The sequence below is a fragment of the Nomascus leucogenys genome, chromosome 11 (genome assembly GCF_006542625.1).
Source record: "Nomascus leucogenys isolate Asia chromosome 11, Asia_NLE_v1, whole genome shotgun sequence".
In the NCBI taxonomy this organism is placed as follows: domain Eukaryota; kingdom Metazoa; phylum Chordata; class Mammalia; order Primates; family Hylobatidae; genus Nomascus; species Nomascus leucogenys.
The window spans coordinates 57,749,828-57,763,085 of record NC_044391.1 but is presented as its reverse complement, the minus strand read 5'-3'; the positions used below and the strand labels follow the sequence as shown (position 1 = coordinate 57,763,085).

The following is a 13,258-nucleotide window of genomic DNA, read 5'->3' as shown; positions in this document are numbered from 1 at the left end:
CAAATGCCAGCCCTTCTGTTTGTTATCTTTGTGACCTTGGACAAGTCACTTAGTCTCCTTGTGTGGGTTTCCTCATCTGTAAAATAGGGATGATAACACTATAAAGCAAGGCTTTTGGCAGGGTTAAATGAAGTAGCAAACAGTATGTCCACCTAGGATGGTGGGCGCATGAAATAAAAGCTCAGTGATTGAAACTTTCCTTTCTTGCCCAGAGCAGAGCTCCATGCTGTCTGCATGTCAGATATTTTAAGATTGATGAATGTAAGATTGAACATTAATGACAGCCACATGCACACTATAGGTAGGAGCTGTGGAATGTTAGACCAAAAAGTGACCATTTCCTCTTAGTTCTGCCACCCTACCCAAGGGCCCCTTTCCCTAGTGCCCACCCTCACCATCTCCTCTTCCCCTGGCCCCTCACATTATAAGCATCCATGATGAGCTGTACCACATTGCTGGAGTCCTCACTCAGCTCCCCAACTGCAGACTTAGGAATCAGCTTACTCAGCTCCTGAGTTTTGGGGAGTTAAGGGAAATGGTGGGTCACAGCTCTAGGAAAATGGGCTCCCGGAGGTCTGGAAGGAGGGCATATGGGGGACGGAGAATGTATCTTTGAGGGAATTGAGAAAGGTTGGGATGGGGCTGGGGATCTGACATGTAGACAGCTCTTACCTGGTAGACAGGCAGTGCGGCACTGGTGACAGCAAAGATGGGCTGGATGTTTGCTGCAGAGAGGGCCTGGGCTACCTGACCCACAGAAGGGTAGTCCTGGGGCAGGGAGCAGGGACAAGGTGAGCCCCACAGGTTTCCCCCACAACATGCAAGGTACCCTCAGCCCAGGGAATCCAGGAACCAATGTTTCACCAGCTGGAGGAGCCCTGGAGGCTTGCTATGGAATAGGAAGGAGGTAGGGAATGGGGTGACAAAGGTGTCCTGTCTCGGCAGCTGAAAGGAGGAACTACTGGAGAAGATGGCAGGGTGTCTACAGGGTGGTTACTGGTGAGGACTGTAAGGCTGGGAGTGGGAGTCCTGGAAGGAAAGAGGTGTGGCTCAAATGGGGAGAGGCGGGGTGACAATAGGGACTCACAAACTCTGTGCTGCGACTGTAGAGGCCATTGCTGTCCAAGTGGCAGTGCCCATCACTGGGCATAAAAATGCCGCCCAACTTCCCGTCCCCAGCTGTATGGAATGTGTCATCTGAAGTGAACACCAGCAGCCGGGACACATTTCTCCAGCCAATCTGCTCCTGAGGTACAGTGGGGGTGGTAGGCTATGCACCTGGGCATGGCCCTTGAGCCACCCCAGCCAGCTCTGTGATCCAAGAATGTGGCCAGCCTCACTCTGAGTCAGCTTGTCCATCCCCTTGCCTCCAGTACCTTGCTTCTCCCTGCTCTCCCCAGCCCCCTAAAGAAGGCTGCTGTTGCCGGGCGCGGTGGCTCACGCCTGTAGTCCCAGCACTTTGGGAGGCCGAGGCGGGCGGATCACGAGGTCAGGATATCGAGACCATCCTGGATAACTCGGTGAAACCCCATTTCTACTAAAAATACCAAAAAAATTAGCCGAGCGTGGTGGCAGGCGCCTGTAGTCCCAGCTACTCGGTAGGCTGAGGCAGGAGAATGGCGTGAGCCCGGGAGGCAGAGTTTGCAGTGAGCCGAGATTGTGCCACTGCACTCCAGCCTGGGCCCACAGAGCAAGACTCCATCTCAAAAAAAAAAAAAAAAAAAAAGGCTGCTGCTAGCGGAGGCTTACTTGTGAATTAGAAAAACATGCCTCCTCCTCAAGATATTTTACTCCAGCCCACCAGGTAATTGTTAAGTATACAAACTACAGCAACTATGTTATGAATGGCACCCCCTAGAACTGTGCACTACACAACCATAAGGGGCAGTCCTGTTGCCAAACAGACCTCCAGGCTCAGGTCCCCACCCCACCTCCTCACCTGGCAGAGTGCAGCCTGCAGAATGGCATCGAAGCCACCTTCAGGCGAATCCAGATTGCCGGACACACTCTGGCGCCCCACCTCCCGCTCGAAGGCTTGCGCGTCCCCCGTCAGGGACAGCACATGGTGAAAGCTGAAGGGTGACTGGCAGCGCTCCAGCCGGGTGGGGCAGGGGTGGCGCAGCTTGGAGGGTACTGTGCTCACAAAGGGCAGCACTGTTTTGTCCACAAAGGAACCAAAACCTGGGAGAGGAGAGGAATGAAGGTTGTGCCAGAAGTCGCAGGGCAGCAACAGAGGACCCATGAGAGTGCTCTATGGGAAGTGGGGTGGGGAAGATGGTGATGGGAGAGGGTGCACCTAGGGGGCAGGGACCTGGTAACTGGCAAGCAAAGCAGTGAGACCACTGGCTCAGGGAAGTGGCAAGTAGAGGACATTAAGAGGAGGACACAACTTCCTGGGCAAATGGGAACTTCCAGGACAAATGGGAACTTCCAGAAGGCGGAAGAAGGCCCAGGTATAGGATATGGTTGCAGCATGAGGCAAAGGAAGAAAATTTGAATAGAGGAGAGTTGGCACAGAATGTGGAGCCAGGGACAGTGGCATCTAGGCCTTGTCCAGGGAGACTTGCATCAGGGCAGGTTCCAGGTTGGTAGGCCCAGGGCAGCTGTCCAGGCCCAGAGAGTGCCCGAGCACAGTGTCTCCAGACGCTGGGTCTCAGCTAGACCTGTAAAACGGACAGTCTCTTGAGTCCTCTCCAGCTCTGACCTAGAAGATGAGTGTCTTTAGGGAGAGATGCAGGAACGAACCTGTGGCCTGGCTAGGCCTGTCAACAACTGGGAGGGCAAGTTGGGGCCCTTGTGAGTCCAGGATGTTGGCAGAGGCTAGGGCAGTGGTTGAATAGGCAAGGGCTAACAGGGCGGGAGGCAGCGCTCGGCTCACCAATGCGCACAGAATGGGTGACTTCCTGCAGCCGGACCAGCAGAGCGTGCCCGAGCTGGCGCACACGTTCCAGGTCATCCTTCATGGAGTAGCTCAGGTCCATAAGGTAGTACAGGTCCACCGGGTATCCCTCAGCACGAAGGAAGCGGACCTGGAGCTGCTGGGGCTCCCCTGGGGGGTGGGTGGCGGGCGGGTCAGCAGAGCGCATTGGAACGCCAGCCTAGACCTCTGGCCTGGCCCCGCCGCCCCTAACTCACCAGGCCGCAGCGTGACCCGGACCCGCTGCGGCGCCAGCTGGATGGCACCCTCTCCGCGGGCGCCCTGGCTGAGCGGCTGGTCCTGCAGCACCTCCTGCTGGCCGCGGGGCTCCTCCAGCTCCTCCAGCGGGCAGCCTCGAGCCAGCAGCTCCTCTCGTCGGGCGCAGCGCCGCGCCTCCGCCTCCCCCGACGCGGTGAAGTTCTGCTCAGCAACAAAAGGCGCGTCGGGACCCGGTCCTGCATAGGCCCTGGGCCACGCTCCCAAAAACACCCTGCAAACCCGGCCACCTCTAATGCCCCCACCTCCAGTCCACTCCCTGAGTCCCTGATTCCCTCCCCTCCCCCTCGCCACAGCTACCCTTGAACTCCGGTCTTTTTTGTTGTTTTGTTTTTGAGACAGTCTCACTCTGTCATCCAGGCTGGAGTGCAGCGGTGCTATCTCCACTCACTGCAACCTCCACCTCCCGGGTTCAAGTGATTCTCGTACCTCGGCCTCCCAGTAGCTGGGACTACAGGCGTGTGCCACCATGCCCACGTTTTTTGTATTTTTAGTAGAGACGGGGTTTCCCCATATTCGCCAGGCTGGTCTCAAACTCTTGACCTCAAGTGATCCACCCACCTCAGCCTCCCAAAGTGCTGGGATTACAGGCGTGAACCACCACGCCTTTTTTTTTTTTTTTCCTACTATAAAGACAGGGTCTTGCTTTTTTGCCCAGGCTGGTTTCGAACTCCTGGCCTCAAGAAATCCTCCTGCCCCAGCTTCCCAAAGTGCTGGGATTACAGGCATGAACCGCCACCGGTGGAACTCTGGTCCTTTCTCCCTTGTCAGAGCCCCACTTCCTATAGCAGTCCCCCACCCCTCCCCTATCTCAACTCCCCCTTGCCCCAGCCACCTACCCCTCTCCTCCCCAATAGAGGCCACAGACTTCCTGTTGAGATCTTAGAGACTTCACTACCACAAAAAAAAACAGGGGCCTTGCCTCCTAGGCCAACCTCCCCAGCAAGCTCACACCAAAATGGGAAGGTGGTCAGACTAAGACCCACAGCTCCTTGGAAGGGAAAGGGTAAGAACAGAAGAGGAGGCGTCCTCCCCACCAATATGTCTGGTACCCCTGGGACTGGTTGGGAAGCCACAGGGGAAGGAAATGGTTAGAGCGGCTTCTCAGCTGGCCCTGGGTGTCAGGGGACTGGAGAAGCCAGACACAGACCTGACCATCTCAAGAGCTCCAGCTCCCCAGCTCCAGCCTGGCACCTCTGCCTCTCTGCCTTGTGCAGACTCAGTATCTACCCTTCTTGTCTAGTCAGATTCACTGTGTGCCTTTCTCCTGGGTCCCTGTGTGCCTTTCTCCTGGGTCCTCTAAGCATCTGTAGCTCTGCTTCCATGTGAATTTGCCCCCATCTCTTATCTGGGCTCCCACACCACACTGATCTAACCCTCCATCTTCCCCTGAGAGAGGCAGACCTGCCCCCATCCCAGCTTGGGCACCCCTCCTGCTCTGCTGCTCCATGAGCTCTGTCTCTTTAAAGCATAAACAAACAGCTTTGTTTGAAGAGCCAGGGAGACACCTGCTCCCTAGCATCCTTCTTGGCCACTTAGGTAGCTCAAGCCTTTCCAGTCCCCCTCAAGCCCATATACTTCCACCCCTCCCCTTTCTACTTGTCCAATCATAGGCTACTACGCACCCAGGAACAGAATGCCTCCACCCAAAACACAGACTTAGAAATCTAACCACACACTTTCTGCTATGGACTGAACTCTGCACCCCTACCCCACCCCACCCCCACCCCATCCTGTGTTGAAGCCCTAACCCTCCATGTGATGGCATTTGGAGATAGAGCCTTTGGGAGGTACCTAGGCTTAGATGAGGGCCTAAGGGTGGAACCCTCATGATGGAATTAGTGCGCTTACAAGAAGAGACGCGGTTCCCACCCCCATCCCCCAACCCCCTCCCCACTATGTGAGGACACAGCGAGAAGGTAGCCAGTCTGCAAGCCAGGAAGTGGGCCCTAACTGAGGAACCAAATCAGCCAGCACTTTGATCTTGGACTTCCCAGCCTCCAACATTAGGAGAAATGAATTCCCGTTGCTTAAACCACCCAGCTTATGGTATTTTGTTATGGCAGCCCGCACTGGGTAGTACCTTTCCACATGTTTACATACACAACAGCTCCCTCTACATATACACAAGCGTGAATTCCCACAAGCACATACTTTCTCCCAATTCATGGTCACAAATTCTCTCCATATATACACAAGCAAATGGATACAGACATAATCCTAAGTGCACAGGAAACTTGCATGCATGTGTATGCACACACGTATATCCACACACAGGAGTCCTATGTGCACAAACTCAGTCACACATGAGACTGTGGAATGTTCCTAGAAAATCATACATGTGCCCACATAATCACACACATATATCCAGGCTACACATACACATACACATACACATGGTTCAAAGGCCATAGGCCCATCTTTACCAGTTGCTTGCACCATGCACAGCTGGGGTGTGAGAGGATGCACTTCTGGCAGGAGGCGGCTGGCTGGCAGGACCCCAGCGGGGACAGGTGAGGATTCCGCCATTCTGTGGCATCCCCTGTAGATGGGATCTTGGCATCCAATTCACTCTCACCTCTGCTCAGGACCAGCAGCAAAACAAGAACCACTGGCAAAGCCACCATGCCCTGTAATAGTATATAAAGGGGGACATGTGGGTCCTCAGGGAGGACCCTCAAGCTCTCAGTCCTCTAAACTTAGCTTGTGGTTATCACTCTCAAAACTGTACCCCAACACTTTATCTCCCCTCATAGTTTCACTTCCCCTGTGGATTCAGCAGTTTCTTCAAAATGATGGGAAGGAGCAGGTATCAGGCAAAGGTAGGGGCCTCCGGACGTGGTGGCTCTTGCCTGTTATCTCAGCACTTTAGGAGGCCGAGGTGGGTGGATCACCTGAGCTCAGGAATTTGAGACCAGCCCTGGTCAACATGGCGAAACCCCACCTCTACTAAAAATACCAAAATTAGTCAGGCGTGGTGGCGTGCACCTGTAATCCCAGTTACTCAGGAAGCTGAGGCAAGAGAATTGCTTGAACCGGGGAGGGGGAGGTTGCAGTGAGCCGAGATCACGCCACTGCACACCAGCCTGGGTGACAGAGCAAGAATCTGTCTTAAAAAAAAAAAAAAAAAAATAGGGGCCTCAGAGAAGATCTGTCCTTCCTGTGTGCAGACTTCATGTGGCCAGGGTGGGCAAAATGGCCTACTATAGGATTTGGGGACTGGGCCTGGAAGCACTAAAGTCTACACCCAGTTCTATTTACCGAGATCCCAAGCAGTCGTGGTAGAAGAGCCAAACAGGAAACAGACCAGATTCTGGTGCTGCTGCAGTCACTCACTGGCTGTGGGGCAAGTCAGACTTTCTCTCTGGGCTTTAGTTTCCACATCTGCAAAGTGGAGGAGTTGGATAAATAATCTGACATACTTGGCGGCTTTTACAATCTTGGATTCTAAATAAGAGAAGAGGGTCAGTGAGTGGGAATTAAAGAAAAGAAAGCTGGAGCAGATGAGGGAGTGTGTGAAAGAGTCAAGGAAGAATAGTTTTACTTGGTTGACATGGTAGCAAGAGGAATGAAGATTAGGCCACAAGAACTCTCTGCAGGTCTGGGATAAGGGGAGAAAGAAGGCCAGTGTTGGCAAAAAAATTTTCTATTTTCTGTACTTTACACAGAGATAATCTAGATTGAAGAAAGAGCCTGGAGACAGGGTAATTCCTCGAGTGACCTTTAGGAAAGCCAAGCAAACTCCTGATTTTAAAAAACATATTAATTTTTTAAAACGAGCAGGTAATTCATTTACCACGCTTCATAAGTCAAAAAGTTAAATCCCATTGGCCCTTTTTTTTTTGCAGAAATGGAAAAGCTGATCCTAAAATTTATATGGAATTGCACGGAACCCCAAATAGCCAAAATAATCTTGTAAAAAAGGTACTGCAAAGCTACAGTGATCAAGACAGCGTTGGCTGGTCACAGTGGCTCATGTGTGTAATCCCAATGCTGGTGAAAGACAGCTTGAACCCAGTAGTTTGAGGCTGCAGTGAGGTATGATCGTGTCACTGTACTTTGCCCTGAGCAACAGAGTGAAACCCTGTCTCTTGAAAAAAATAAGACAGTGTGGTACTGGCATAAGGATACACATATATTATACATCAATGGAATAGAATTGAAAGAGTCCAGAAATAAACTATGCTTCTGTGACCAATTGATTTCAAACAAGGGTGCCAAACCATTCAATGAGAAAAACTGTCTTCAAAAAGTGGGGCTGGGCACAGTGGCTCATGCTTGTAATCCCAACACTTTTGGGAGGCCGAGGCAGGTGGATCACTTGAGGTCAGGAGTTCGAGACCAGCCTGGACAACATGGTGAAACCCCGTCTCTACTAAAAATACAAAAACTAGCCAGGTGTGGTGGTGTGTGCCTGTAATCCCAGCTACTCAGGAGGCTGAGGCAGGAGAATCACATGATCCCAGGAGGCAGAGGTTGCAGTGAGCTGCAATTGTGCCACTGCACTGCAGCCTGGACAACAGAGTGAAACTCTGTCTTTTTTGTTTTGTTTTGTTTCTTTGAGGTGGAGTCTTGCTCAGGCTGGAGTGCAGTGACGCCATCTCAGCTCACTGCAACCTCTGCCTCCCAGGTTCGAGCGATTCTCTGGCCTCAGGCGCCCAAGTATCTGGGACTACAGGCATGCGCCACCACACCCGGCTAGTTTTTGTATTTTTAGTAGAGACGGTTTTACCACATTGGCCGGGCTGGTCTCAAACTCCTGACCTCAAGTGATCCACCCGCCTCAGGCTCCCAAAGTGCTGGGATTACAGGCATGAGCTGGGATTACATGCCCAGCTGAAACTCCATCTTAAAAAAAAGGCCAGATATGGTGGCTCATGCCTGTAATTCCAACACTTTGGGAGGCTGAGATGGGCAGATCACAAGGTCAGGAGTTCAAGACCAGCCTGGCTAACATAGTGAAACCGCGTCTCTACTAAAAATACAAAAATTAGCTGGGTGTAGTGGCACACGCCACCACTTTTTCTCAAAAAAAAAAAAAAAAAAAAAAGGTGCTTTCAACATGCAAAAGAATGAAGTTGGACCCCCCCCCAACCTCACACCATATACAAAGGTTAACTGAAAAGGGATCAAAGGCCTAAATATAACTACTAAAGCTATAAACTCTTAGAAGAAAGTATATGGGTAAATCTTCATAATCTTGGACTTGGTAATGGATTCTTAGCTGTAATACCAAAAGCACAAACAACAAAAGGAAAAACAGATACATTGGACTTCATCAAAAATTTAAACTTTTGTGCATCAAAGACAATGTCAAGAGAGTGAAGACACCCCACAGAATGGGAGAAAATATTTGCAGATTATATATTGGATGAGTATCCTTAATATATAACAAACTTTTACAATTCAACAACGAAAAGACAACCCAACTTTTAAAATGAGCAAAAGACTTAAAAAGACATTTCTTCAAAGAAGGTAGACAAATAGCCACCCAGCATATGAAAAATGCTCAACATTATTAATCATTAGGAAAATGCAAATGAAACCCACAATGATCTGGGTGTGGTGGCTCACGCCTGTAATCCCAGCACTTTGGGAGGCTGAGGTGGACGGATCACTTGAGGTCAGGAGTTCAAGACCAGCCTGGGCAACATGGTAAAACCCTATCTTTACTAAAAATACAAAATTTAACCGGGAATGGTGGTGCATGCCTGTAGCTCCAGCTACTTGGGAAGCTGAGGCACAAGAATCGCTTGAACCCGGGAGGCAGAGGCTTCAGTGAGCCAAGATCAGGCCACTGAATTCCAGCCTAGGTGACAGAGCGAGACCCTGTCTCAAAAAAAAAAAAAAAAAAAGAAAGAAAGAAAAGAACAGAAAAAGAAAAAAAAGAAAACCACAATGAGATACCACTTCACTTCTACTAGAATGACTACCATCAAAAAATGAAAAACAATGAGTGTTGATGGGAACATGGAGAAATTGGGATCCTTATATATTACCGTGTAAGGAATATAAAATGGTACAATCTCTGTGGAAAACAGTTTGGTTCCTCAATAAATTGAGCATAGGATTATCCTATAACCTGGCAATTTCACTCTTAGATATATACCCAGAAGAATTGAAAACAGGTGTTCAAACAAAAACTGGTACAGAAATGTTCACAGCAGCACTACTCACAATAGCTAAAAGGTGGAAAGAACCCAAATGTCCATCAACTGATGAATGGATAAAGAAAAGGTGGTATATCCATACAGCAGAAAGTTATTTGGCCATAAAAAGCAATGAAATGGGGCTGGGCACGGTGGCTCACATCTGTAATCCCAGCACTTTGGGAGGCCAAGGCGGGTGGATCACTTGAGATCAGGAGATCGAAACCAGCCTGACCAACATGGTGAAACCCCATCTTTACTAAAAATACAAAAATTAGCCAGGCATGGTGGTGGTCTCCTGTAACCCTAGCTACTTGGGAGGCTGAGGCAGGAGAATCGCTTGAACCCAGAAGGAGGAGGATGCAGTGAGCCGAGATTGCACCATTTCATTCCAGCCTGGGCAACAAGAGCAAAACTCAGTCTCAAAAAAAAAAAAAAAAAAAAAGTGAAGTACTGATACATACATGCTACAACATGGATGAATCTTGAAAACATCCTCAGTGAACAAAACCGTTCATGAAAGATCACATATTGTATGATTCCACATACGGAAACACATCCAAACTAGAAAAATCCACAGAGACAGAAGGTAGATTAGTGGTTACCAGAGCTTGAGGGAAGGGGAAATGGGGAATGACTGCTTAATGGGCAGTTTCGTTTTAGGGTGATGAATAAGTTCTGGAATTAGTGAATGTACTTAATGCCACTGAATTGTATACTTAAAAGTGGTAAAAATGATAAATGTTTGTGTATCTTACCATTTTAAAAATCAAAAAATTAAATAAGATGGTGAGAAATCTCCTACCCCATATGCCATACTCAGTTTCCACACCTACCCTGAATAAATATCATTTACTATTATCTTTGTTTCTTTTTTCTTTACCTTTTTTTTTTTTTTTTTGGCAGAGTCGCACTCTGTCAACCAGGTTGGAATGCAGTGGCATGATCTACAACCTCTGCCTCCTGGGTTCAAGCGAGTCGTGTGCCTCAGCCTCCTGAGTAGCTGGGATTACAGGTGTGAGCCACCACACCCAGCTAATTTTTGTGTAGAGACAGAGTTTTTAGTAGAGACAGAGTTTCGCCATGTTAGCCAGGCTGATCTTAAACCCCTGACCTCAAGTGATTCGCCCACCTCGGCCTCCCAAAGTGGTGGGATTACAGGCGTGAGCCACCTCACCCAGCTTATCTTTGTTTCTTATAATCTTTCTAGAGATTGTTTTATGCATATACGAATTAACATGCATATGCTTTTTAAATGGTAGACTCAAATGGCATAATTCTTTAAATGGTAGAAAACACAATTTTTCACTTTTTTTTCTTTAACTACTTTTCTTGAAGATCTTTCTATACGAGAAAATTAAGAACATCCTTGTTCAATTTTACAGTCATAAAGCTTTCCATTGCATGGATACCTCATATCACACAGTTAATCAGTCCCTTAAGGATGTGCATTTAAATTGTTTCTTCTTTTTTTTTTCTTTTGAGACAGGATCTCACTCTGTTGCCCAGGCTGGAGTACAGTGGTGCCATGATGGCTCACTGCAGCCTCCACCTCCTGGGCTCAAGCAGTTCTCCCCACCTCAGCCTCTGGCGTAGCTGGGACCACAGGTGTACATCGTCAAGCACAGCTATTTTTTTATTTTTTTGTAGAGACAGGGTGTTGCTATGTTGCCCAAGCTGGTCTCAAACTCGTAGGCTCAAGTGATCCTCCTGCCTCAGCTTCCCAAAGTGCTGGGATTACAGGCATGAGCCACTGTGCCTGGCTTTAAATTGTTTCTAGTTCACTATGACAAATAATACTGAAATGAAAAGTACTTTATTTATTTATTTATTTATTTATTTATTTATTTTATTCATTTGAGAGATAGGGTCTTGCTCTGTCTCCCAGGCTTTAGTGTACTGGCGAAATCATGGCTCACTGCTGCCTTGACCTTGCTGGCTCAACTGATCCTTCCACCTCAGCCTCCCGAGTAGCTGGTACTACAGGCACATGCTACCATGTCTGGTTAATTATTTTTGCGTTATTTTGCAGAGATGGGGTTTCCCCATGTTGCCCAGGCTGGTCTAGAACTGCTGAGCTCAAGCGACCCACCTGCCTCGGCCTCCCAAATTGCCATGATTACAGGCGTGAACCATCTCCCACAGCCAAATGTCATGTATTTCTCATTTCACACGTGTGCAACTGAATCTGTAGGATAAATCCCTAGCAGAGGACGTGCAGGATAACTAGATAGGTATCATTTGTAATATTGGTGTGTATTTCATCTACATTCTCATGCTAAGAAAAATATATATATATTGGTGGGTATTGCCAACATAAATTCCTCAGGGCTTGTACTGGTCCACATTCCCATCAGCAGTGTATGAGAAAGGCCAACTAACTCTTTGTCATAAACCATTTGCATCTTCTTCAGCCTGGGCCCAGAGTCAGGTCCAGATACTCTGCACAGAGTGTGGGAAAGGGGTGGGGTGTTGCGTCCTTGAATGTCCTGGTCCTGCTCCCACCACCTGTGACCTCAGGCGCCATATATAACGGAGCCTCCACCCCTTGGGGAGAGGCCAGCCCCAGCTCAGCCTCAGTGTAACCTCAGCCCTACTTGCTCTGAGTGCCTGTGGTCAGGGAGGCTGGAGATGCTGCAACCCAAAGCCAGGTTTTGACTCATCTCTCACAAGTAGAGCCCCGGCTGCCACATAGATTTTTCAGAGACCTCAAGCCCACTCATCTCCCCTTAAAGGGGGCCCTGGGACTCCCTGGACAGCCCTTTCCTACCTTTCTTTCCAATTATCCTCTCTTCTCCCCTCCTTGGGAATACATGTTCTGCCACCTATTTCTCTGTCTGCTTCTCTGTCTCTCTCTGGCTCCTTTCATCTCAAAACTTCTATTGCATCTCTCTGCTGCTTTTCTCCGCTCCACTTCTTCATAGGGCTATTTTACTTCCTTTTCCCTTCTGTTCCTAACTATAGAATGGCTGAATCTTCTACTCCATCCCATTCTTTTTACAAGTGGAAACCTAAATTCCATGAGGCCACGGTCACCCAGTGAACTAGGGGCAGGGCAGGGCAGGACAGGGCAGGGCCAGGCCTCTGCCGTGCTTTCTCCTTTCCTCCCTCCAACCCAGGCACCATCTCCATCAAAAGCTGTGTTCTCTCCCCACTAGCCCTGATGGGCTCTGCCTAATCCCATTTCTCTTTCCTTAGGGGTATCCTGAAGTCATCCCTTCTCTCCCTGGGACCACGTGGTTATTTCCATTTTTCTGAACTCCATTCTGACTCCAATACACACCCTGTGGCCCCCCTCAGCAGCTGAGAAACAGAGCCTCTTCCCAACCCATCCCTACCTCCCAAATCAAGCAGAACCCTCTGCTGCCCACTGGGAGTCACAAGGAGGGGACGGAACTGAGCTGCTGGGCCTCAGTGTCCCAGGAGAGTGGAGTCTGTGCCCAAGGTGCCGATTAGGAAGAAGTCTGAACTGAAGGCAGAGCATTAGGGATAGCAACTGGGGGTAATGTTGGAAGAACCCTACCTCAGTATAATCGGTATACCTGCCCTACTTCGGTATAATCCCTGGCACATGGCAGGTACTCAAATGACAGCACTCGTATACATCCCCGCCTCCAGACCCACTCATGGGAAACTGATGCAAGAGAGATTGGACTTTTGGAGAGGTAGGGGTGGGGGTACTGTGAAACTGGAGGAGGGAACCAGGTCAGGGGATCTTAGGAATGCAGAAAGGAGTTCAGAGCCTTTCTCAAGTCTGGAGAGGACCCTCGGTATCCAGTTCACAGCCCTCGTCCCAAGAGGTTGGGACCAGGTGGGCCTGGGCTTGTAAGGAGAGGAGGCAGAAGGGCTGGTGCCCTGGTACTCACAGGTGCGTGCAGAGCAGCCCTTCCTCTGGCGGCAGCAGCAGCCTTTGTGT

The 13,258-nt window shown here is 49.5% G+C and overlaps 1 protein-coding gene across 2 annotated transcripts in view; it reads right to left on the bottom strand.

Annotated features, from left to right (window-relative positions):
* ITGB7 (integrin subunit beta 7) overlaps window positions 1–13,258 on the bottom strand; it is a 16,887-nt gene extending 3,629 nt beyond the window's left edge. Inside the window, exons 1-9 of one of the 2 annotated variants that reach the window (XM_030822578.1) lie at window positions 13,209–13,258; window positions 6,455–6,577; window positions 5,620–5,823; window positions 3,136–3,337; window positions 2,879–3,049; window positions 1,940–2,181; window positions 1,088–1,246; window positions 673–768; window positions 422–511 (exon numbers count right to left, since the gene is read on the bottom strand). In XM_030822578.1, the coding sequence (XP_030678438.1) occupies window positions 422–511; window positions 673–768; window positions 1,088–1,246; window positions 1,940–2,181; window positions 2,879–3,049; window positions 3,136–3,337; window positions 5,620–5,820 (1,161 nt within the window). In that variant the 5' untranslated portion in view covers window positions 5,821–5,823; window positions 6,455–6,577; window positions 13,209–13,258. Of the gene's footprint in view, window positions 1–421; window positions 512–672; window positions 769–1,087; window positions 1,247–1,939; window positions 2,182–2,878; window positions 3,050–3,135; window positions 3,338–5,619; window positions 5,824–6,454; window positions 6,578–13,208 lie in introns of those variants that run through there. The other variant, XM_030822579.1, reaches the window with a different exon arrangement.